Source organism: Xenopus laevis, chromosome 2L, assembly GCF_017654675.1.
Source record: "Xenopus laevis strain J_2021 chromosome 2L, Xenopus_laevis_v10.1, whole genome shotgun sequence".
Taxonomy (NCBI): domain Eukaryota; kingdom Metazoa; phylum Chordata; class Amphibia; order Anura; family Pipidae; genus Xenopus; species Xenopus laevis.
The window spans coordinates 170,310,534-170,338,515 of NC_054373.1; the positions used below are offsets into that span (position 1 = coordinate 170,310,534).

Consider the following 27,982-nt stretch of genomic DNA (forward strand, 5'->3'; position numbering starts at 1 on the left):
ACTGTTTTCTGTGCTTTGATAAAACCAATAAGATTTACCTTGAAAAAAAAGCAATCTATTGGACAGGTTTAAAAACCACATAGGGCGAAGGCCCCAGCTTGTTGATGCATTGACATTTGTTATGATCTGATAGTTAGGGCAAGTGCCCAACTTTTAGCTCCAAACAATATTGCCCAGCAAAAATTGGCCATATTGGGGAAAGATCTTTAAGGGGGTTATTTAATAAAGTCCAAATGCCAAAAACTCAAACAATTCCAGTATTTTTGACAGAATTTTTAGTGAAAAACTTTCGTTTTGGGATGGAAACAGTCAGAATGGGATGGAAACAGTCAGAATCTAAAAATCCGGCATCTCGTGATTTATTATACCCCGGGATTGAAACAGTCAGAATCTAAAAATCCAGCATCTCAGACCTGCCGAGGTTATATATATACATCAATGGGAGAAGTACCGAAGATATCCTGATCTGCGCTGGGTTTCATGCAAAAATCCAAAGATTTTGTGGTTTTCGGGGAAAATTCAGGCGGAAAATCAAGATTTTTTCGAGTTTTTTTTCCCGCACTGGAATTTCTCGGGAAAATATATTTATAAATGAGGGCAAATAACCCGTGCGGATTTGGTCAGAGTATATTTCAGAAAATAATGAGATAAATTCTGATTTTGATAAATAATCCCCTAAGTATATGGCTACCTTAAGAACTATCCATACATTTGTTTTTTATTTGTGCAGTGTTTTTAATGGTTCTAGGTCTTTTCATTCCATAAAATAATGTTACTTTAGCACTCAACAGACATACAGTAGATATGCTAGTCCTACTAGGCAATACTAAAAATAAGCAGCTCTCTTTTCAGCACGGTAAACACAGTTTGCAAGAATCTCTCTGTTAAACAGACACAACACATTAATGCAGCATTAAACACCCAAAGAAAAAGTCCATTTGTGAATATACAACGTCCTTAACAGTAGGCACGTTCATTGAATTTTGAATTATAGTTTTGCATTTCACTGTCAGTGTAATTAAATTGACTTCAAATTTGGTTTACAAAGTGGGCCTTTTCTAAAAACATGGTATAAAATATATTTATAAAAATGGCAATGGCTAGTTTCCATGGAAACATGTATTTGCATGCAGAGAGCTAAACATACAGTACTGTTTTCTTAAACGTATTATGATTAAGAAATTATTCTTTGGGAATATTTAGATTAATGCTCTGTTTGAATTGCACAGCCATTAAACATTTATCTTCTCAGCAAGCAACAAAGACAATCTTTAAGACAGATAAACAATATTGGAACCAAAATATTGAGCATTTGTCTTTCAGAGCAAACTGAAATAATAATTTGTTTCTGTTCCTGTGATGGCACAGTATCTGACAAGATATGGTCAAATTATCTGGCAATCTACTCAACCACATCCCAGCAGCTTGGCAATCCAGTCCAACTGTTGAACCACACTGCAAGCCCATCAATGACCAACAGGACCAGGGCCTACTGGAGTTTCTTCCAGTGCCCTGGTGAGCTAGTCTGACCCTGTCCATGTCCCACCATGCATCATAATCACACCTTGTTCCACTGAGATGAATGCATGATTTTTCCATAATGTACCAAAGTAAACCAATGTGGCCATCAGGACCATTTTTAGTGGTGGAGGGGCTTGGGAAAAATACTTTGCATGGCCTTCTTATTTATATAATGACGTCCTTTTTGCCTTGTACACTCAGCTTCTGTTAAATTCCTTAATTTTTTCTGCAAAATTTTAAGAGCAGAATGAAAAATTATAATTTTCAACATCTTTACTAAAGACTCCTTTTGCAATTTTGACTTATCAAAGCTCAGGGGTACATTTAAGTCTGTTGCCATATCATGGCTGAAATGGTACTGACAGTGTGCCGGGCCCCCCTGCAAAAAAATCTTCAGAGAGGCCCAACGCTCCTCACACCCACTTCCCGTCCAGCCTCTGCCTCACCCATGTCATGCCTCCACCCCGTCCTTGCCCCGCCTGACTCTGCCCTGACTCCGCCCACTCCCGACTTGCTTCCCCTTCCCTGTTCCCTAGGCCCCCCTGTGACTTCCGGGCCTGCTTCCTCTATAGTTACACCACTGTCTTCCTTATCAGCTGCCATATCTCTCTTAGTTATAGTTCCAAATTATATCCTCATTAAAGTCCAAATGATATCCAACAAGTCAACAGGGCGTAGTGACTTCGTTGTGTTGGCAGCTAAAGTTAGTAAAAATGCTTATTCATTAGCAAGAACAAACTGCTAAATCTGATCAGCAGTGGTTTATAAATGTTACGGAAAGGCCATTTCCCATAGACTCCATTTTATTCAAATTATTCCAGATTTTTAAAAATGATTTCCTTTTTCTCTGTAATAATAAAACAATAGCTTGTACTTGATCCCAACTAAGATATAGAACCCTGTAGAAAAAAAGACCCGTACCCCCCACCCCACGTAGACCCCCCTCCCTCCTCCCCCAGGCTAACTGCCCCCCCCGGGAAATGCCCCATACTTTATACTTACCTCTTGTTGCAGATTCTGGCAGCAGACTTGACTGGGAGATCAGTATGGCGGAGCATGTGCAGTTGGAGCAATGTTTCGGTTTTCGACAACTGGGCATGTGACGAAATTGACGGAGATTGCCGATCTCCCAGTCAGCTTACTGAGGACCCGGAAGATGGATGCCGTGAAGTTCGCTGCCAGAATTGGCGACGAGGGGTAAGTATAAGTATGGGCATTTCCGGGGGGGCAGTTAGCCGCGGCGGGAGGAGGGCTAAATGCGGGTGGGCGGAAATACACGCTACAGGGTTTCCTTCTCCTTTAAAAGGGCCAGTGCCACAGGGTGAGAACCAAATGGATGCATTCTGCATATGTCCTTATTCTGTGTTTAGCTGACTTGAATACAAGCTGAAATCATTCCACAATGGTGTTTGTAATCGGAAGGAAAAAAAGCTGTTTGCCTGTCCTGAAGGCAAATATTTACCTTAATGTTTAAGAAAGATCACATTCAGAAACCTGACATTTGAAAAGCTTTTTCCTCGGTTTATGCTGCCAATTATGATAACGATGTGCTGCCTCACCTGTGTTTGATAATAACATACAGCTCAGTGATTCTCTATGCGCACCATCACCTGTCTATTCTGCATAATGATGTACCAAAATACTGCAGTATTAGCAGCCTTTAATAAACATGAACTGGGTATTCAGTGGAATATTTTACAATACAATGTCATGTATCTATACCCTATCCTATTTGTAAAATTACAAACATGTCAGGTGCAAAACTGAAAGGGGGGAACATGATTGATACATGAAACTCCTTCAAGAATGCTGTAAGACAGGAAACAACCTGCAATATAGTGATGTTCTTAGCGGGGTGCAAATAGCCGGGCAACTGCCAAGTGCACTGTATGGGGCCCTGTAGAGGAGGCACCACAAGCCTAATCAAACAAATGATTTATGCTTTCAAAGTTGGCCACAGGGGATCAACATCTTGTAACTTTGTTAAACATCTTTGCAAGACTAAGACTGTGCACATGCTCAGTGTGATCTGAAAACAGCACAACGGCCAAAAGCCGATACAGCAAGACTGCACTGGGTCCTGTGTTGTCATGTAATCTAATGTGGATTTTATAGTTTTTGTATTGTTTAATACAAACTTTCTCCAACTCTGCAGAACCAGTGACTGCAGCAAAATAATCCTTCAAATAGAATCCCAGTTTATCTGTTTAAATCTGGCTCCATGATCTTTGTCCCTGCAGCTGGATTTGGAAACAGTAAAGGCAAAAATAAAATCCAATACAAATCTCTACACAGTCGCCGACCGCTCTACAGGGAAACAAACAAAGCTGCTTGAGTACTGCATGGCTGGGAAGTAAGGCAGGGGCTCCCCCTGCTGTTCATAAGTATGATTGTTTCCCTGCCCAGCAGTTAGGGACCATCTGACAATTCCTATCCACAGCAGTAAACAATGGGAGAATTTCACTGCATACAGTCAGGTTTCTTATAAAAACAGTACACATTTTATAATTAAAGTATATAGGAGAAATTTTCTTTTTCGTTATAGAAAGTAAAAATGGGATTTTATTTTTTTGCCTTTACATGCCCTCTAAGTCATGATGGTGACAGTAGTTTTAGATGGACAGTAAGTCAATACGGAGGCAGTTAAGAGACATTCGGCTTCCAGAGAGTTCATAAGAGAATATTCCAGCTCAGGACTTTTCCAGATGCTGCTGCTCATAAAGTGTAAGTTCAGTGTTGCACTAGTAGTAAAGGTGATTATACACAGCCAGATATGGTTGCTTGGAAAGGTGGCCAAACAAGCGGATCTGGGCCTAAGTTGGCCAACCACATGCTGGGACAATTTAGGTTGATCTGATCATTGGCCCTAGTGCTAATGCTGCTCTCCTGTCGAATGGGATTTTAAAACCTGCCCAATTGATAATTTCACTGATTGCAGTAAAATAGGACAGTGCTCCCCATATAAATATATACATACTCCTTACATTACTAATTATGTAAATTGTGCCCAAGAACATTTATTTATCTTTTAATTCAACTATAACTATAGTCTTCAGTGTACCACTTTCTCATCTGCCATTTGCTGGAAACAGCTAAATAAAGACAGAGGCTGGTGGTGATCCCAATGCAAAAAAATGTTTACAATTAGTGAATGGCGAATAAACGTGAATACACAGCAAATTTACGCGTTTCGCCGCTGGTGAATACATTCGCAAAACTGCCATGAAAATTCACCAGTTTAAGAAAATGTTGGACGCGCATCGGAAAAGTCACTCGCGTCAAAACCGTCATGCGACATTATTCGGATGCACATTGACTTTAATGCCGGCCTCAAAATTGACGCTGGAAATTCGCAATGCACCATCTAAAATCTGTCGAGATCATGTAGGAGCCAATGGCAGAGGTTCCTTGAACCATTTGAAGATATTAATAGCCTTCATGACGTTTGAGTTTTTTTTCGGAGGGTTTCGCCAGCAAACTAAATCAATTTGAGTGTCAAGTCAAGTTTTTTTTTCACTGAAAATTTGATCAAAAATCAGTTTTTTGAGTTTTCGCTAAACCAATCGAGTTGTGAGTTCATTCGAAGTCTAAAAAAACTCTAGAATTTTATCTTTTATAAGTAACCCCCATATATAAAATATATATACAATATTGCATTACTGTATTTCCAATCCCGTCAACAAATTCACATGCTATTTTTCTTTACACGCTATGTGACATGGCTTATTATGTACGTGACAAGCTATTATCCAATATACTTACCTGAGTAAATAAAAAACGCAGTTACTGTAGTACAATAGGCATCAGAGCTAATTATTAATGGCACCAGAGCATGTGAATTTGATGGCATTTTTCAAACATAAGGGATACCTCAATACTATACAACTTAGCAGAAATGGTTCTGACGCATTCCTTAGGGTAGGACTACATGGACGTTTTTGGGCGAACCTAGGCGCTGCGACAAAACGCCTGCAACAAGTCACATGCGAAAGAAATAGGTAAGAGATAGAAATTTTGGATGAAGGCACATCATTGATCCGACACGACACGACTGCAGTCGCAGTACTTTGGATCGCGTCCATGTAGTCCTACCCTTAGGTGTTTATTTTTTTCATATCCAGTTGGAGATGATTTGGGCAGTTGATGCAGTATGCAAGCAGGGTAAGTTTCCACCTGTTTGATTAGAGTTGCAATCCAGATTAGTAAAATAAGTCATGGCTCATTTATTTGGCAGAGGAAACATTTCCATTCTATCCTACTTGATACTTCGCTGTTATAATAAGTAGCACCAAAAAATGGTGTAATTTTACTGATTTGTAACCAGTAGCTATTAGCAATTACCTCTGGTTGGTCATCTGCCATAAAACTAATGAAAGCAAAATACTCACTATCCTGGGAGTTTCACCAGGTAGATGGTTACGAGCTTGAATTTTGGGGGGTAATATGTAGCCCCACACCATCCTGCAATGACCATAAAGCCCACTTCCACAATAGCTCCGGACCTGCCGTCTTTTGAGCTGCTTCACATATAATGAATATGTCTCACATTTTATACCGTAATCCCAGCATGTATTCTTCACATGAACACTACAGTGTTGTTTGGTTGTATCCCTCATTTTATTTTTAGTTAAAAAAGTTTCTGTGAATCCCTAAGCAATATTTGCAGAGCCATGCTGCGATCTTGTATTGTACATTAATTTATACGTTGTACTTTGTTGATCTCTTTTTAAACCCAATGGAATTGCTTTATGTTCTCATTTTCTTTATGTTTGGAAGTCACATTATGCAATTCCAGTACAGGAAGTTCATCCATAGCTGTTCGACATCTCTAATCCTCTTCTGTATATATATATATATATATATATATATATATATATATATATATATATATATATATATATATATATTCCACCAGGATGTCGGCACTCACGATAAATGGTGTTAATCTGCCTGGGTGGCAGAAACAATAACTTCATCCATGACACTCCAAAGGAATCCGCACTCACAGGTCTTAAGATAAAAAAATATTTATTTAGAACAAATGACTAACGTTTCGGCCTCTCCGAGGCCTTTCTCAAAGTGATCATTTTACAATAAAACATGCCTTATATACACACAATCTGGCGGGAAACAATAGTAGCTCTGACGTCTCCTGTTCGTCAGAAACAGAGCGACTCTCTTCAAGATAGAAATCACAGATATATTTGTATTTCATTATAAGGAATGCATTGCACTTTACATCTAATAATATATTATTAAATAAAAACAAGTTTAAAACCAATGTATCAAGACACTGTTCATTTGTAACTATTTTGTAGCACTATAATAACTACTTCTGCTCAAGTTTATAACTCTGTTGCTAGTGTCATTGATTAAACATTCTTTGAGGATGTCAAAAAGGTCCTGACTTAAACGCTGCCTGATACTTCACTTCTTCCCTATCTATCATACGTAACCCTCAATAATTATTCCTCCCACTAGCTCTAATGTGTTTTAATTCAACTCAATCATTCCGGTTGTACTAATATTAACCGCCTGTATGCTGCTCAAACAAGCTATCCACTGCGGTGCACTCCTCATATCGATCATACTTCTTATGTCATATATACATCCCCTAATGTGACACCGTTCCAGTGTACCCCTGTATAAACCCTCATATTGAATAAAAAACTACGTGTGATCTATCATCATCCCACATTAATTGCATGATGTCTTAAATCAACCAGCTCCCATCTCGTGGCTCTATATATCATCCCTTATTAACAATCGAGTGCTAGTACCTTAATTAATAAACAGCACAACTCTGCGGTGTGAATGGTAAAAATAGTAAAAAATACGAGAAATAAAACATATTAATCAAAAAGAAAAGTACACTTCCCAAAAAAAGAAAAAATCCCGCCAAGTGTTCAAATCCATGTGATAAAGTTAATCAGCGTGTATCCAAACTTGTTTTCGGTATATACGCCCATTCAGTGTACATCATCAGCGGAACAGTAATGTGCACATTAGATGTATTGAGGCTTCCACAACATATATCAAAGTGGTTGCCGATGTCCGATATCATCACCAGGCCCACTCATTCGATAAAAATTTAGCTGACAGTAAGTCAATAGTCCCAAATATTCGGCACTCGTCAGTTAGGGTAATTAGCGATCATGCGATATCGCTACAGAGCTAGCCCACCCGGTGGAGATCCCTCTTCCAATTAGTTACAGGTGGCCCCTTTTCGGCACTCACCATGGCAGGCATCACTCTCTCCTCAGATAGCCGGGTCAAGTCTGGCACTCACGCTACCGTTGTGGTGTTCAGCGGAGAGGTGCTCGGCGGAGAGATTGATTACAACCCCGATTCCAAATGTCAAGTGGCCAGGAAATTCCTCTCCACGGGGACATCACAGCGTCTCAAATTCAAATAGCCCGTAAAACACCATCAACCTTCACCCGCCGAATACGGCCTCACGGACCTCCCCATGGCACCTCACTCACCGAGCACGGTATCGCAGACGTCTTTGTGGCGCCCACGGTTACTTGGCTTCAGGTCGTGCAAGAGGTCAGTTAGTGTAGAGCCAAATAGTGGTTGAGCGAGGGTAAGTCTTCAATGCATTCAATGCATATAAATAAGCAGGCATGCGTCAGTATGAGCTGTTGCTTCCATCGCTAGTTGTGGTAAAAAAGCATTGAAATTAAATGTCCTTAAATATTCAAAAAAACACGGGTGCCAGGCACAAACTTTATCCAATACATTCCACCAGGATGTCGGCACTCACGATAAATGGTGTTAATCTGCCTGGGTGCAGAAACAATAACTTCATCCATGACACTCCAAAGGAATCCGCACTCACAGGTCTTAAGATAAAAAAATATTTATTTAGAACAAATGACTAACGTTTCGGCCTCTCCGAGGCCTTTCTCAAAGTGATCATTTTACAATAAAACATGCCTTATATACACACAATCTGGCGGGAATTTGAACACTGGGCGGGATTTTTTCTTTTTTTGGGAAGTGTACTTTTCTTTTTGATTAATATGTTTTATTTCTCGTATTTTTTACTATTTTTACCATTCACACCGCAGAGTTGTGCTGTTTATTAATTAAGGTACTAGCACTCGATTGTTAATAAGGGATGATATATAGAGCCACGAGATGGGAGCTGGTTGATTTAAGACATCATGCAATTAATGTGGGATGATGATAGATCACACGTAGTTTTTATTCAATATGAGGGTTTATACAGGGGTACACTGGAACGGTGTCACATTAGGGATGTATATATGACATAAGAAGTATGATCGATATGAGGAGTGCACCGCAGTGGATAGCTTGTTTGAGCAGCATACAGGCGGTTAATATTAGTACAACCGGAATGATTGAGTTGAATTAAAAACACATTAGAGCTAGTGGAGGAATAATTATTGAGGGTTACGTATGATAGATAGGGAAGAAGTGAAGTATCAGGCAGCGTTTAAGTCAGGACCTTTTTGACATCCTCAAAGAATGTTTAATCAATGACACTAGCAACAGAGTTATAAACTTGAGCAGAAGTAGTTATTATAGTGCTACAAAATAGTTACAAATGAACAGTGTCTTGATACATTGGTTTTAACTTGTTTTTATTTAATAATATATTATTAGATGTAAGTGCAATGCATTCCTTATAATGAAATACAAATATATCTGTGATTTCTATCTTGAAGAGAGTCGCTCTGTTTCTGACGAACAGGAGACGTCAGAGCTACTATTGTTTCCGCCAGATTGTGTGTATATAAGGCATGTTTTATTGTAAAATGATCACTTTGAGAAAGGCCTCGGAGAGGCCGAAACGTTAGTCATTTGTTCTAAATAAATATTTTTTTATCTTAAGACCTGTGAGTGCGGATTCCTTTGGAGTGTCTTATATATATATATATATATATATATATATATATATATATTTCTTTTTGTAAAATACATGAAATAGCTCATGTTATTGTTTATATATTTTTCTGCATCTGTAACACTACACACCTCCCAACATTTGAGGAAGAGGGTCAAAAAGTTTGGCTGCGCGAGCATGCCTAAAATGCTTTGACCACACCCATTTACACATCCCAGGTGTGCCAAAATAGGCAATAAATAAAATTAATAGTCAACATATGAACACTAGGGGGGTTATTTACTAAACTACGAATGCCAAAAACTCAAAAAAAATCTGTTTTTTAGTAGGGATGCACAGAATCCACTATTTTGGATTCAGCCGAACCCCCGAATCCTTTGTGAAAGATTCAGCCGAATACCGAACCGAACCCTAATTTGCATATTCAAATTAGGGGTGGAAAGGGGGGAAATTATTTTACTTCCTTGTTTTGTGATGAAAAGTCACGTGATTTCCCTCCCCACCCCTAATTTGCATATACAAATAAGGATTCGGTTCGGCCGGGCAGAAGGATTCGGTCGAATCTGAATCCTGCTGAAAAAGGCTGAATCCTGGCCGAATCCCGAACCAAATCCTGGATTTGGTGCATCCCTATTTTTTAGTATAAAATCCGAATTTTTATTGGAAAAAATAAAACACAAATTTTTCAAGATTTATTATACCCCGAGGATGAAAAAAGTAAGAATTTAAAAATCCGGCATCTCAGACATGTCGAGGTTGCATATAAGTCAATGGGAGAAGTTACAAATGATTTTTTGATCTGCGCTGGGTTTTGTACAATAAACCGAAGATTTCGGGGGGTTTTGGGCAAAAATCCGGTAAAAAAACAGTTTTCAGGTGGAAAATATGAAAAATTTGTACGATTCGTATTTTCCTTGTTTTTTTCAGGTTTTTCCCACAAACAAAATTTTCTGCAAAGCGTATTAATAAATAAGGCGAAAAAAACCGTGCGGATTTGGTCTGAGTTTTTTTCAGAAAATATTGAGATCAATTCGGACTTTGATAAATAAATATAAAATAAAATATATATAAATATAAAAATAAAGAGCTTCTATGCATGTGTATACTTGTATTTACCCATACACACATATCCAGAAAAACAGTATTAGAAATTAATCTGCAGTTCTGTGACCTAAATAGGGTTACCATCATTTCTAAGAATAAAATACCAGCCTTCTAATATGTATGCATAAATGATGCTTGATGCCAATGTTATTAATTTGGGAAACATATAAATTGTGCTTCCCTATTAATACCATTGGCATCAAGCATCATTTTTACTTGCCAAGGGTCAACTCTAGACCTAAATAAAGGCATTTGGCCTGTATCCCCGTTCATTTATATGGGCACACAAATTCTAATATCCTTATGTTTGGAAACAGGGGGAACCTTATTTTCTGTAGTACTTAAAATGCTATGGCATGATGTTGGAGTTGGTGGGTACCAATGTATTGCCCGGGTGATGCACTCAAACCACTAGCTTTTATTTACATTAAAGCAGATAATGTACAATCTCAGAGGGGTTCATGATATGAAGGCTAGTTCGGTTCCTAGAAATAGAACAGCCCTTCAACTCGATTGAGTTGATGAGTTGAAGGGCTGTCCTATTTCTAGGACCCAAACTAGCCTTCATATCATGAACCCCTCTGAGATTGCACATTATCTGCTTTAATGTAAATAAAAGCTAGTGGTTTGAGTGCATCACCCGGGCAATACATTGGTGAACTCACCTGTAACTCTGCAACCAACCAAGGACATATACAGCATCATTGCACATCACATATGTTATTGGATGGTTGATTTGTCAAGGAAGTGGAGGTTAGTTAAGGATTCCTCAACAAGAAGTGAGATATAGATGTCACTCTCTGACATCACTATGTAACCAGAATAAATTTAAATGGGTAGTATCTTTCAAACTCATATGCGTTTAATATCTACAGGTATGGAATCTATCATCTGAAATTCATGGGACCTAGGGTTTTCCAAAAAAGAGTAAAAAGGAGCATCAATCCTTAATGCTACTGATCTTTATATTATAAAGATCAGTTTTGCTGTAAACATGGATTTATACTATCTTATTAGGTACAACAACTACATATTGGATTGTTAAAAAAACACATATAAATAAAATTAAAAATAATTTCTGAATAATAAGAAGCAAACAGGGAGGTAGTCCTATGTGGTTGTTTGTAGATAATGTTCTGATATACTGATTGTCAGCTGGCAGATCCTGATAAATCTTTTGGGCACCCCTGGTTTACTGAGAATTGATAACAGATGTAGTGAGGTCTGACTTTTAAATCCAATAATTTAACCGGCCACGGACTAAAGGAAAATTGTTGAGTTGTTTTTTTTAGAGAAGTGAGGCTGAGCAGATAAGGAATGGAATATGCAAACTAGGGGCTGGTTCATTTCTACTTTGATGGGTATGGCTGAACCCAGCATAAAAGTGATATGAAACATGGTTCAAGGAACACGAGAAAATAAAAACAACATATTGGGGCAGATTTGTCAAGGGTCAAATTTCAAAGTGTAAAAAACTTCGAAATTCGACCATCGAATTGCATTACTTCGATATTGGAAGGTTTTTTTTATCGAATTTGGCCATATTCGGTCGAAGTAAAATTGTTCGATCGTACAATGAAATCCTTGGTATCGAACGATTCGAACTATTTAATCGATCGATCGAACAATTTTACTTCGACTTCTAAAAACTTAGCCAAATGTTGGCTATAGGTTCCAGGTTCCCCATAGCAATTCGGCAGGTTTAAGGTGGCGAAGTGTCGAAGTCGAAGAGACAATACTTGGATTTTCGAAGTCGAACTTTTTTACTTCGAGTTGAAGTCGAATTTAGGCCTATTCGATGTTCGAAGTACCCAAAAATTTGTTCGAAATTTGAAGTTTTTAAATTGGAAAATTCACTTCGACCCTTAGTAAATGTGCCCCATAATAATAAAAGTTCTATGTGTAATAGGTCTAGAACATGATTGCCTACAATGAATAATAGAATCTCTCTCATTCATTCAATTCAGACATGTAAACATGCTTTTAATCACGATACCAATATGTTATTTCATATATTTATGTCATTGTTTAGGGAAAGCTTTACAAATATTGTGGTACCGCAGCTTTTGTGAGTTGAAACATTGTTCAAAACAGTTCATGCTGTTAAGTATAAAATATTGCCTGTGGCAATATAATTACATTTTCCATGTTTAGAAAATGTGACCTAGACTGAAGGACATGAATTGAGCAGGTCAGACAGGGACACTAAATCACTTACAGTGAAACACAGACTGGAACAAGAGCACACTTCAGACTAAATCAAAATAAGTGTCAAACAAAGATACCATGAACAAAGCGAAGCATTTTGCTTCAGAGACTGTTAAACATTATGCTGTAAAACCTTGCCTAAAAACTCACTTAAGCTAATGTCAAAAAAAGCAGGGTTACCTAAGCTATAAAGTGCTGAGGAAAGTTTACCCAGACAATTAGAAATATTCTCAATTGACCAAGCAAGAAAGTGTAATTCAGGAACCTACTGTCTGGATCTTTGCTGCAAACCACACCATCCTAGAAATTCTCTACAACACACATTAGTCTGGATGTTCTCAGAAATATCTACCTGTCACAATCTTTTTAGCAACAACCACCATCCTAAATGCTTCCAGCAACATGTGCCAGAATATTCAAATAAACATTCCCCTTTCTTGACTTTTTCAGGAGTACAAACCCACTCTGGCTCTTTACAGTAACATCTAACTCTTACTCAACAAGATATCGTCAACAAGACACACATATCTGGATTGCATTGTGGACTTTCTGGATCGTCCAAGCAACATTTATTTGATAAGTTCTTCTAGACAACATTCAACAGTCTTGATCTTCTCAGATACTTCTAAGAGATACTTCTCATTCAACTGACAGAACCTGCTTGTCATGTCCATCTATCTGGATCATCTCAGCGACATCCACCACATAGGATCTTCCTAGTTTCATTCACCTGGATCTTCTAAGCAACATCCATCTGACAATATTCTTTTAGCAACACCTATAATTTTTCGGTGTGTTTAGCAACATACCCACATGCTTTGGTCCTCTCAGAAACATCAACCTGGCTGGTTTTACAAAAGAAGTGCCAGGAAATGGGGCACGAAACGCGTCAGAAGTTATTAAATGCACTGAGCCAAAGCTGACATACTTTAATGTATTTACTGTAATATAATAAAAAATTTGAAGAATGTATCAATTCCTGGAAAGAATGTGTCAAAGATGTCCGTTTCTGTGACTGTTTTTTTAAAAAAGGACCAGACAACAAGGGATATCACTAAGGGGGTCCATGCAATTGATTTCTTTGAGCAGCAAATTGCAACATGTAGTTTGCAAGCATCTGTATAGGCTCCAATAGTCACCATTTTCTGCATGCATATTGTAGTGACATCCATGATTATGTATAGATGCTTCCGCACCTTTTTGCAACACAAGACCCAAGTAGACCTTGGTCCACATCTGTCACCCAAAAATGCTTTTTTTCGTTACTGTCAATGCAAAACAGCCCACATTGTGTCTCAGTGTTCTGATTACCGCATGTGAAATAATTACCATTTCTTGCTTTTATGATTATATCTCATTTTCTAAGCAAGCTGTCACATTTACTTACTATTATTTTCTTATGTATTTAGCATGCCCTAGTATAATTATTCTGACAAGATTTATGCACTGAAAAATCCTATGCAGGATCGCTGTATAATCCATGCACTGTAGTTTCCCTTTAAAGGTCTGCCTGCATTTTAAGTCACAGCTCTCCTAGCATGAATAGCTGGCATATTCAGGTGCAATTATGTTATTCACACTCTGTGGTTCCCCTTATTTGTGCTGTAGCAAATATGCTCAAGCACAATTTATGCAGGCGATAAGCGTAGCATGCAAATAGCTTTATTTGTGTCATCGGGCATATCAAATGGATTTCCCTTAGAAGGAAACTATTGGGTTTTTTTTTAAAGCCTCCTTTGCTTTGGTCATATAATATCATAATGTTTTTATTAAAACAGATTTGTACATCTGAGGCTACAGATTGTCTGTTTCTGGGCTCCAAAATTTGCCAGAATAATTCTAACCTCAAAGTGATTTGTTTCCATCTAATAGTCTGTGTCCAGTTAGTCACACCCTATGAGTTCATTGCACCCGTATTCTTTTTGTTTCTAAGGTTACCTTGGATGGCATCTCTCTCTCTAACAATCTGATCGTGCTGCATCAACATTTTGGGACAGATTTATTAAGGGTCGATTGAAAATTAGAATTTTCAATTTTTTTTTATGGTCAAAACTTTCAAATTAGAATAGTGAATAATCCAAACTCGATTTCGAATTTTAGGGGCCGATTCACTAACTTCGAGTGAAGGATTCGAAGTAAAAAAACTTCGAATTTCGAAGTGTTTTTTGGGCTACTTCGACCATCGAATGGGTTACTACGACCTTCGACGACGACTATGACTACGAATAGAACTATTCGAACTAAAAATCGTTCGACTATTCGACCATTCGATAGTCGAAGTACTGTCTCTTTAAGAAAAAACTTTGATTCGAAGGATTTTATCGTTCGATCGAAGGAATATTCCTTCGATCTTCGATCGTACTATTTGCGCTAAAATCCTTCGACTTCGATATTCGAAGTCGAAGGATTTTAATTCCCAGTCGAATATCGAGGGTTAATTAACCCTCGATATTCGACCCTTTGTGAATCGGCCCCTTAATTTTGAGATTTATCAAACCTTGGCCCTTTAAACATTTGAATTTGACTATTCGCCATCGGAAACCTGCCGAGTTCCTGTATAAATCAATGGGAGAGGTCCAGTGAAATTTGTAAGCTGTTAGTAGCCTTCCTGACATTTGAGTTTTTTCTGGATTTGAGTTTAGTCGAATTGGATTTGAGTTTTCGGGTCGGTACTATTCGTTCCAGTTTCAGATATTCAGATTTTTTTTATTAACTTAAACCCCCCAATCAAATCTAGAGTATATTCTAATTTATTAGAGTTAAAAAAAAACAGGAATTTGAAATTCGACCTTTCATAAATGGGCCTTGCCCCCATAGTTGGTTCGAAAAAAGTCCAACCATTTCAAACCAATCCCCACTATATGTCTATAATGTCTTCCAATGTACTTGTAAAGCATAATCATGTGTCAGTACCTATGGAGGAAACTGATATCCCTGTAACTCGAAACTGGTAACTGGTATGGAAATTTGAATCATTTCTAGCTACCGATCTCTCTCAAGCTGCCTAAGAAATTGAAAATGTGCTTTTATACCACCTTAATCTTATTTTGTTCTTTTTTTTGCCATTATATGTCTGTGTAGGGCCTTGAATACTGTTTCACCGACTCACTATTTCCAAATTGCAGAAGATCACCTTTCAATTAACTTTTGGTATTATGTAGAGCATAATGTTGAAATTGGTTTTCATTTTTTTTTTGATTTATGGTTTTTGATTTATTTAGCTTTTTATTCAGCTGCTCTTCAGTTTGCTGTTTCAGCAATCTGGTTGCTAGGATAAAAATAATTATGGCAAGATCCGTTATCCGGAAAACCCCAGGTCCTGAGCTTTCTGGATAACAGGTCACATACCTGTGTACCTTGCCTGCAGCACCAATCCTAAATTCCTGTTTGGTCTATATAACTAGGCCTTACAGCATGATTCCCAGCTGTACATGCACTGCCTAGTACCGTATATACTCGAGTATAAGCCGAGTTTTTCAGCCCCCAAAATATGCTGAAAAACTCTACCTCGGCTTATACTCAGGTCAAGCGCTCCAAGAATATTCGCCGGCATCCAAAAACGAGACGCCGGCACCTCCAATGGGAGCAGAAACCCTCAATTTTTTGATTGAAACTTACAGAAGCTGCTGTATTTCTCACCCTAGGCTTATACTCGAGTTAATAAGCTTTCCCAGTTTTTGGAGGTAAAATTAGGTACCTCGGCTTATACTTGGGACGGCTTATACTCGAGTATATACGGTATGAGCGACCTATGTAAATATTCCCAATCCTTGGTCTGCTCACTCATGATGGGTTAACTTTGAGGTATAGTTCATATTTTACAGAGATCTATGTGCGAGGAATTGCTTGCCCTTTTTAATAAGCATCACATTTACTTCTCCAACAAAGACACTGCCTATTTATAAAGCTTTAAAAGGTTTCTGATGAAGTTATAGTCATAGTGATATTAAAAAAAAAAAAAAAAATAGGAACTTTTCCACAATTCCTTTCTCTTCCATGGAAACTTTTTGAAGCTTTATAAATAGGTACAGCATGGGATCCATTAGCCAGAAAGCTCTGGATTATGGAAAGGTCATCTCCCATAGACTCAATTTTAATCAAATAATTCAAAATTTTAAGAAAGATTTCCTTTTTTCCCTATAATAATAAAAACAGTAGCTTGTACTTGATCCCAACTAAGAGGATTTTTTTGTAAGGTATGAAGAGCCAATATCCCTTGCCCGGAATACCACAGATCCTGAGCATTCTGGATAATAGACCCCATACCTGTAATTCTTTCTTTTATAGAACCACTGAAGTAATAAACATTAGACTTTGACCTTTTTTTTCTTTAACTAAGAACCTTGAAGTCTTTGTGTACTGAGTAATTATTTCTCCTTTAAATCTGCCTATGCCTATTTGCCATCACAATATACATAGGGGCAAATTTACTTACCTGTAAAAATTTGCCAGCGCTCGCTTTGCGCATATAGCAACACATTTCGCCAGACGTAATTCACCTGGACAACGCTAATTCACGAAGATCCGAAGTTGTGCACAGGGTATCGAACGCTTGCGAAGTTGCGCTAGCGAAAATACGATCAACAGTTCGAAGTTACACTAGCGTTGGCTAATTTGAATACAGCGTGCAGTTAAAGTACAATGGTCGTATATGTTGCAGCAAATACATTACACTACACAATGCCAGGGAACCTTAATAAAATTATATAGAGTTGTTATAATCCCCTACACATGTGCCCTCAGTATAGTTTTGGTGCCATATGTTATCAAATGTAGGGGGGAAGGAGGGTACCCCAAAAAAAAAATTGGAACTATTTCATCCTATCACCATGTAAAAAGGAAAAGATGCCAGGTTTTTTTGTGACTTAGAAAAAATTTGAACTTCTACTCTATTGCACTTCGCTTGGTCTGAGCTGGCGAAGTAAACTCGAGCGCAAGAGGTAATGTTCAGTAAAATCAAAAACGTAGTGAATTTGCGTAGTAACGCTCTTTCGCCAGAGCGAAAATTCGTCTGACGTTAGAGTTCGAAGTTGCGCCAGAGTCTATCTCCTTCGCTAGCGAAATTACGCCAGCGACCGTTAGTAAATCGGCGAAGTGCAGAAATGACGTCACGCTGGTGAATTTTCACCAGCGTTAGTCACTTCGCTCTTTAGTCAATTTGCCCCATAGTCTATATTTACCTTACCAGAAACTGCACCAACAACAACAAAAAATATTTGCTAAACATACTTAGGTTATGCGTCTGCTTCTTCTGCCTGGGTATTATTTATCACTTTCGCCAGGATGGCATTTATCAGACATTCTATGAAAAATATATTCTGAAGGATCCCAAGGATCTGACCTTGAGTGGAAAATATGTACAATACTAAGCTTTTTCTCTTTCTTAACAATGAAAAGTTACTCTTAAAATACAATGATTTGGTGAATTCACGTACTTTGCTCGTGACATTTATTTTTAAAGATGAAGGACGTGTTCTTCTTCTCCTTCATTGGACTATATAAATTGGTTGACTTTTAGTTTCACTTATAAAAGATGGAGCAATATGCAAAGGGCCTTCTTTCTACTCCCTAAGAATTTCCTACAATGGAGAGCAAGCAATGTTTTTGGCACTGCTGAACATTAAGTGGGTGGCAAGTGAATGCCACTCAGACATGCAAGCTAGGAAGTCTTGTACTTACTACCTGCCTTACCAAAGCCTTGGAACACAAATCCCTTGGGGGCAAATGTTCTGATGGTCCTCGTTAGTCTCCAGCACTGGTGCCAATGGGATTGCAAACCCATGTATTGAATAAAAGATGCATATCTACATATCCATATAACAGAGTTCTTAATGGTTTCCCACTGAAATCTAGGCTATTCAATAAATGGCAAATTTTTGATCTGCCACACTTCGCGTTAATCCGTCAGGCACAAATTCATTACCAATATGCTAATTCACTAAAATCTGAAGTTGCGTCTCAGCTGGCGAAGTTTTCCTAGCATTCATTTATCAGAGCAAGCATTTCTTAGCGATCTTTTGTTTAACTTCGTTAGTACTCTTCCACTTAAGTCAATTTGAATAGGGCAGGTACATATAGGTCATATATATGTCTTTATTAAAGATGTTGGTGCAAATGCTTGAAGTGGCCTCTTATTATTACACATGTCCAAGGAAGCACAATAAAGACAAAATAGATCCTCTAATGCCCTAGACATGAGCCCACCCTAAAACAAATGTGACATGCCCCTCAAATTGGTTTAAAATTGTTACACAAAATCTTTACTAGTTAGAACTTTGAGGCATCCCGCTTTAAAAAGGAAAAGACGCCAGCGTTTTACAACTTTATGAGTTTCGCATATGATGTCACTGACAGATTGAAGCTTCATCTTATCAGTTTGCCAGGTCTAAGGTGGAAAATATACAAACTATACAAATATGTAACCAGTATGTGCTGTATTAGAATGCGTTGGGTGAGCTTACCGCTATGCACGGTGGGCCTGGATGCACACGCCCCAGAACTTCAGCAAAGGGAGCAGACACCAGGAAACATCAAAAAAGGCTGGCACAAGCTCGGACCCACAAAGTAGTAAAGCCAGAGTCAGATTGTATAGATTGTTACAGTCTAACTCTGGCTTTACTACTTTGTGGGTCCAGGCTTGTGCCAGCCTTTTTTGATGTTTCCTGAGGTCTAAGGTGTTGAAGAAAACACTGGAGAAAGAAGTAACGTTCTCTAAAATTCGAACTTTAGTGAATTTGCAGAGTAACGATTGTTTGCCTGAGTCAAAATTCATCTGGTGATAGGGCGCAAAACTGCACTAGTGTCAGTCTCTTTCACTAGCAAATCGTCGTCTACGCCTGTTAGTAAATTGGCGATGTCCCTGCGGATGAGATTTCTGCAGAGTTTTCACTAGCGCCGTCCACTTTACCCTTTAGTAAATCTGCCACCAAGTCCTTGGTCTTCCTTGGCTATGTCACTACTTACACAATGACATATGGGGCCCATTCACTAAGCTCGAGTGAAGGAATAGAGGAATATAGAGGAAAAAAAATTAGATTTTCGAATGTTTTTTTTGGCTACTTCGACCATCGAATTGGCTGCTTCGACCTTCGACTACAACCTTCGACTTCGAATCGAACGATTCGAACTAAAAATCGTTTGAATATTCGACCATTCGATAATCGAAGTACTGTCTCTTTAAAAATTTCTTCGACCCCCTAGTTCGCCACCTAAAACCTACCGTTCGATCGAATGAATTGCGCAAAATCCTTCGACTTCGATATTCGAAGTCGAAGGATTTTAATTCGGCAGTCGAATATCGACGGTTAATTAACCCTCGATATTCGACCCTAGGTAAATGTGCCCCTAAATGATTATGACTAGTCCTGGTCCATAAGGTGAGACCTGACTAAGGAATACACCATCAAACTCGTTAAATATTCTGTTTTTTATTTTCGTGTTCAGATGAAATGTTTGGATTAGCCACGACCACGTGAAGTATACACGAGTTAACTTTAACACTCATTATGGGTTCTGATACATGCATCACTAATTACTGTTATGGCGATATCATTTTTCAATCAAGTTTATGATTAGGCAAAGCATTTGTACAGGGGCAGTCCATCACTGTAATTACTAACATAATTACTTGTTAGGTAAACAGCGTAATTGGAAATGCTGAACTGTACGTAATAAAGATGTAAAGAACAGAATATAAATATTCTGAAAATTTGATTTTACTTACACATCTAACTGATATTGCTTCACTTTCAATCAGCTTACTGTCCTTGGTTTGAATTTAGGATTCTGGCTATAAATTGAGGGAATGCAGATACTATGTATTTATTCTTGTCTGTTAAAGGGAAGCTGTCATTGGCACATCTGTACCAGAATGGTTTTAAAAAGTAGAATTGATATAGGAGAAAACACATTTAATTTAATTCTGAAGATGGTACAGTCACATCTAGACTTGCATAGGGAAGAGTAATCACTGGTTAAATATCTTTTCAGTTCTGCCCTGATTTATATTTGACAGTCTTGCTATCATTATACAGGTATGGGACCTGTTGTTCAGAATGCTCAGGACCTGGGGTTTCCAGATAAGGGATTCTTCCATAATTTGGATCTTCATACTTTATGGGGGGTATTTACTAAAACTTAAATTTATCTAATTTTATTAAAACAAAGTCGACCTAACACCCATCCAAGAATTTAACTTGTAAACAGTTGATGTTGGAAAAGTCTTGACAAAATCATGCAAAAATTCATATTGTACATGTTTTTTGAATTTGACGCCTGAATCCTATAATTTATCGGCAAAAACTCCAACTTTTTCAGATTTTTCAGCGAGATCACAATGCCAAGAAACATCTTCATATTGTTAAAGGGACATGGACAGGTTTTAGCTGGAGTATTTACAGATTCAGATTTTTAGCAGCTTTGGGGTATAATAAATCTCGAAAAAATTCGAGTTTATTTTCCCTTAAAAAATTTGAGCTTTCCCCCTAAACAACTCAACCAGAAAAAAAATCAAGGCTTTATAAATAGGCCCCTAAGTCTACTTAAAATTAATTTAAAAAAAATTAAATAAACCCAACAGGATTGTTTTGTCTCTAATAAGGATTAATAATATCTTAGTTTGGATCAAGTACAAGATACGGTTTTATTATTACAGTGAAAAGGCAAATTATTTTTAAAAATCTGAATTATTTTATTAAAATGGAGCCTATGGGAGACAGACTTCCAGTAATTTGGAGTTTTCTGGATAATGGGTTTTCTGGATTAACGAATTCCGTACCTGTAATAAGAGTATTCAGACCACAGTGGTTCACTAAGTCAGAAAGTCAACTAGAGCCCCCTGTTTATTCAATGGCGGGTTTTGAACCATCGTTGAGAAAAAGATTAAAGGAATTGTTCAGCGTGAAAATAAAAACTGGGTAAATAGATAGGCTGTGCAAAATAAATAATGTTTCTAATACAGTTAGTTATCCAAAAATGTAATATATAAAGGCTGGAGTGACTGGATGTCTAACATAATAGCCAGAACACTACTTCCTGCTTTTCAGCTCTCTTGGTTTACACTGATTGGTTACCCTGGTTATTCAAAGTCGTAGTATCCTATTCGATGGTCGAAGTACACAAAAAATTACTTTGAATTTCGAATTTTTTACTTCGAAAATTCCCTTGAATTCACTTCGACCCTTAGTAAATCTGCCCCTAAATGTGTAGAGCATTTGTGTACAGCATTTTTTGTCTAGAAGGGTCAGTGACTCCAATTTGAAAAGCTGGAAAGAGTCAACAGTAAAAGACAAATAAATCTGAGACCAAATTGAAGTCCATCTCTTATTACACTTATCCATTTGCTTAAGTCATTAATGTTTCAAAAGCATTTATTCAGTCAAGCGAAGAAATTATAAAAAAATAAATGTAACCCTTTCATTTGAAAAGGTTCATTTGAAGGGGGTTCTTTACAGTCAGGACAGTGAGGTTGTGGAATGCACTGCCGTGTGATGTTGTGATGCTGATTCAGTTAATGACTATAAGAATGGCTTGGATGATTTCTTGGACAGACATAATATCAAAGGCTATTCTGATACTAAACTCTATAGTTAGTATAGGTATGGGTATATAGAATTTAATTAAAAGTAGGGAGGGGTGTGTGTATGGATGCTGGGTTTTTATTTGGAGGGGTTGAACTTGATGGACTTTGTCTTTTTTCAACCCAATTTAACTATGTAACGCTAATCTGAGCTATCCACACCACAGATAGTTAATGTCCAGCTAAGGTAGGAGCATGGTTTACATTTGGACTCTCTCTGCATGATCCGGGCCTTCACTAAGTGGAAGCTATCCCTTTAAGGTGTAGTGCAACTACAACACCCAGACTATTGTGCATACAAAAATGATTGGGCACCAGGAGGTTCTTATGGTGCAGACAAAGAACTGTTTATTAGTCATAGACAATATACCCAGGTTTACTCACATCTAATGGATCAGAGGAAAAAGGCACAGGCACATCACATGCAGCTTCACACATGCTGACACTCCCTTAGGACAGACTTGGCAGTTATCCCACTTCACCTCTGCAACATATTCCAGTAGTGGTCTCTGGATCAACCTCAGGTCAATTATCTCTCCTGATTCCCTCTCCGCTGGGATCCCTATACTACAGGCAATATGGCCTGGGAGAGATACCTCCAATCTATCACTCTTATGTTGGAGCTCAGAGCTGCTCTTATTCAGTTCAACCCTGACTATCTTACACTCCTAGAGTGTACTAGTACTGGGAGCTTACTGTCACTTTCATATTCCTCATTCATGGGAATGTTCCCTGACTTGGACACATGACTTTCTGGGCCTTGCTGTACCCAGGCTCCCGTGGGCACAATCAGCTGGATCAGCATCCAGCAGCCAAAGAGGAAGAGGCCACTCCTTACACACACTATAGTGCAGTGTGGCAGGAAGTTGTCATATTACCTCTTGGCCAATAACACTGAGCAAAGGGTGGGGCCTTAAAGCCATAGGGGCAGATTAACCCCCTATGGGCCCCTACATAAATAATGAAGATCAATTAATGGCCATTCTATAACATACTAATAGTTAACGTAAAGGTGAACCACCCCTTTAAAATCCCCCCCACTTTGACAAGAATCAGGCATGATTACCCCTCCCCAGTTATAACCAATGTTCATTTGTAGCATTAGTGATCTGTTACCATTGTGTTATCCTTCAGCACCAATATGAATTAACATTGGCTGCACAGAACACTTTGTGGAATTTGGTACTGGTTTTTAAGCAGTGTAATTGTAAATGTTTTTTTACTAATGCATTATCTGTTCTGACTACTGATATGTTTAGACCTATCTGAACATATTTTGACCTTGCCGAGTGTCTCGTTCTACAGCAGGCGGCCGCAGACAATTTCTAAAGGTTAAACTATTCTAGATTTGAATCATTTTCTCTTTAATTTGAGACCAAATTGAAGTCAGTCTCTTATTACACTCATCCATTTGCTTAAGTCGTTAACGTTTAAAAGCTTTTATTCAGTCAAGGGAAGACTGATCTCAGTAATATAACAAGAATGCATGAAATGATGTAGGGAATTTTCTACCTTATGGAGCAAGAACAAGCGAGCAGGATCTGTCTTAGTCAAAATAATTACCACACATCTACTTTGACACGTCTGACATAATAGTATTGAGTATAATAAAAAAAATCAATTGCTCTTTTCCTTAATTGCAGAACATGTAACAGGCCAATCGTGTTCATGTAGCTCTACTATTATATTGCTATTGCTCCTGTCTCTAACTATGGCTCATACTACTTCCATTCATTTAACCAGGAAAAAAAGAGAGCTAATTAAGCAGTTCATTCGTTATCTACTCCAACGCCTTTAGCTGTGGGAATCGCTTATTTTTTAGCTCAGTCATTTGTCATTTCAAAAGGTAACACAAGAGTTTTAATAAGAGAAATAACCCCCTATAATAACTAAAACAGTATTGTGATATAAGGACAGGGCTTGGAGTGTTTGCCTATTTATTTACATTCTTGAGAAGTAAAATATATGAAACAGGATCCTGGGGCCAGGAAAGGAAGTCAGGGCCCCTAAATGTAGATAAATTAAACATACACCAGGGATGTGCTTAGGGCCATTTTTACCATATAGGAATTTGAGGGACCATGCATGATAGCAGCTTTAGGGGGAGGCCCTGGGATGCCTATAGAAAGAATAATAAAGTTATCCTCAGCCCAGAATGGGATATTTGCTTCTAAATCGGGTGGCGAAGTGGAGAGGGGAACCTTGTTCTTCAGCGATTGGTGTGTGTGTGCATGCACCTAGAGTTGCCACCTGTCCGGTTTTAAATTCGCTAGTGAAGGAGATAGACTGTAGTGCTACTTTGCACTCTAACGCCAGGGGAATTTTCGCACTGGCGAAAAAAAGTTTTTCTAAGTCCCAAAAAAACGCTTGCGTCTTTTCCATTTTACAGGATGAAGCTAGTGTTGAGGGCTCAGCCCTGTAAAGGTAAATGTGGGGATAGGTTCCCTGGAATAACACTGGAGGCTGATGGCAAGGATGGGAGAGAGAACACTTTAAATGGTAATAAGCCAAAATTGTGTAACTAAGTGTTGAAATGCTCTGTGAATGCCTAACTGAGATGAACTATGTGAAATATCATGAAAAATGAATCGCTGATATGTGTTTAAACTTTAGTCTCCATAAAGAATAAAGCTAAGCTTATTTACAACTCCCACAACCTTATTCTACTTCCTGTGGTTTAGTGACGGTAACAGTAATCAGAAGCTGCAATGTTCTTCAGCTTCTTCATTCTTCTCTGTGGCCCTAGACCAGTGTGCATGTGCAGTAGAGTGAGAAAAAAACGGTCTTTTTGTTTCTCATACCTTTTCACTCTTCTGCACATGTGTCCCATGAACCTGAATGCAGAGAAGATCCAGGACGAAGATGGAGCTACTACACTAGTACCCTAGGCAGTTTTCAGGGAACAGGAGCACTGGTCCAGGTCCCAGGCAAGAGGCACGGCACATTGATAATTAGCCCTGATATTTTAAATTAGGTAAAGGCCACAGATGTTGTACCCCACTTAGCAAAGTATGATAGACCATGGTGGCCTTTATATGCATTCCTTCCATTATCTTACTGCCCACTGCTGTGTGGCCTGCAATACTATTTGCAGGCTCATCAGCTATGTATAAAGTCTAAAATATATTATATATTTAACATTTCAAATATTTTGTGGCAAGTAACAATAAAAGGAATTGAAAATATACTTTAAGTATTTAGGACACCAAAATCATTCACGTCTTAAATGGTATTCTAGATGTTCATCGGTTGCCATTATTGCAATGTACAGTAGATATAGCACTGCAGCACCCAAGATCAGTGCACCTGCCATATGCCTTCTTCCCTGCTGAAATGAATAGTGCACAGCATGAGCCAGAAGCTCTCAGCTGCTTCAGAGATCAAATTATAACTTATAACAAAATAAAGCATTAGTACATGATTCATACCTTTCTCTCCCAGGCAATGGATCATTGTAAATGCAGCACAAAAATAGTTCAGTATTTCTGGCACTGAAAGCTGTTCAGAAATTCTAAAAGTGTTCATTCTTGCAGTGTATGAAAAATTCCAATTAATATGTAATGCACACGGCCAATGGCACAGGTTGTGTATTTCAGATGGTACCTATTATCCAGAATGCTCGAGACCTGGGGTTTCCGGATAATGGATCTTTTCGTTATATGGATCTTTGTACCTTACGTCTACTAGAAAATCATGTAAACATTAAATAAACCCAATAGGCTGGTTTTGCTTTCAATAAGGATTGATTATATCTTAGTTGGGATCAAGTACAAGCTACTGTTTTGAGTTTTACAGAGAAAAATTTGGATTATTTGGATTAAAATGGAATCTACGGAAGACAGCCTTTCCGTAATTCGGAGCTTTCTGGATAATGGGTTTCCAGATAATGGATCCCATACCTGTATTGAAATGCTCCATACTGCTCTGTGTCGCTCGTTAGAGTTGGGGAGCAAAACAAGCATGAAACATGTTCCTAACGGGTTAAATTGGCTATTAGGTGGCCCCTATGTGGACTGGCAGTTTAAAGTAGACCCTGTATGACAGTACAAAACTTGGCTCCAAGTCAGGAATTAAAAAATAAGCACCTGCTTTGAGGCCACTGAGCAACAGCCAAGAGTTTTGTGAGCAACATGTTGCTCAGGAGCCTCTGGTTGGGGATCAGTCTATCAACCAAATTATCTCCAAAAGTTGGTACAGTGGGGTCAGCCAGTGAAAAGGGCCTGGAGGCCATTCAAGGTGAGATTCTAGAAATCACTGGAACGATAACTTTATATGACTGCTACAAACATTCTTTGTATATTGATGATCGTGTTATAAGGTAAGGTGGGCCTGATCAATGTTTACCCAAAAAATGAGGCGCAAAGAACAAAAAGCCCACTAAATTAAAAGTTTGTTTCAGGTACCTCGCCATTTTACAGCTGCATAAAATGTCCAGAATATAGAGCTTCTCAATCAATTGGATATTTTCTGCACACATACTGTATTAATGCCTGCCCGTATAGCTATACATAGAAAAAAGAATATAACCTTACCTTGTCTTTATTTTCAAAAGAGGATGCATCTGGTTTATTCCGTATGACAAAGGGGGTTGACAATCTCAAGAGGACGTGTTCAAACGTGCAACTGATTTTCGGAGACACTATTTCAAAACAGTCATGAAACTTCATCGTTTTTTGAACCTCACATTTTATCATCTTCCTGAGTCCTTCCCCAAGCTGCAGGATCAGCATGTTTGGATCGAACATCAGATGGAAAGGAAAAGCTCTGCAGAAAGTGCTAATACTTATCCTCAAGTCTGATGGGACTTGGGACAATTGGAGTAGAGGTGCTTTAATGATATTTGCATTGTCACATCCTTTAATTTTAAAGGTAAGAAAGTTGAAGTTACCCGGTTTTGTGATTTCAGAGCATAGTTTTTCATTCACATTGTTCACTTGTTCAACCACAACTTTTAACTGGTAGATCCTCTTTCCTGCTGCCTTTATCATACCTTTCATGGCCAACCCAACAATATGAGGAAGATGGAAGCAGCTGAGAAGTAGGGTCCCATCAGCAAGCTCTTTGCATAGGAAAGAAGGGGATTCAAAAGTCACCTGTCTTCCAATTGAAGTCCTAATGTGTTCCAATAAAGCATCAAACCCATTGAAGAAGTCATGTAGTGTACCTCCCACCGCTCGGAGGACCCTTTCATTCTCCTCAAAGCAGATACTGAAGAACTCCTCACCAAATCTCTCTTGCAATTCTTCAAACTTTATGCCTACAATCACAATGAGTTTCTTAGTAGCATTCTTGCCAAATAAGAAATGTCAGGAAACAGACATAGATTGATCACAGTATTTATGGATATAACATATTTTTAAAGAAAATCAAATTCAAAGGTTTGAACGTTTAAGGCTGTTAATTTTTTTTATTTTGTTTTTTATTTTATTAGATGAAAAGGAAAATATAGCCATTGTATTGGTCTTTTCTTTGTACTTTTGGTTATCAACACATTTCAGTTTAATAGACATTTATATTGACCTCAACTGTCTATAGGGGCAAATCTAGCCATTTTATGAGTAGGTCATAAAAAGGCAGAGCACAAGACACATGTGAACCCATCACAAAGATCCCATTAGCGGGTCTGCACATCCAAAGGCAAAAGTACAACATCTACAATCCACTACCCAAACCATGGTACCAATTTTAGTATTAACTTT

The 27,982-nt window shown here is 38.2% G+C and overlaps 1 protein-coding gene across 1 annotated transcript in view; it reads right to left on the minus strand.

Moving 5' to 3' along the window:
* Positions 1-27,982, minus strand: part of LOC108704686 (guanylate cyclase soluble subunit alpha-2-like) — a 127,655-nt gene that overhangs the window by 60,356 nt on the left and 39,317 nt on the right. The window contains exon 4 of the mRNA XM_041582684.1: positions 26,816-27,540. Coding sequence (XP_041438618.1) covers positions 26,816-27,540 — 725 coding nt within the window. The remainder of the gene's footprint in view (positions 1-26,815; positions 27,541-27,982) is intronic.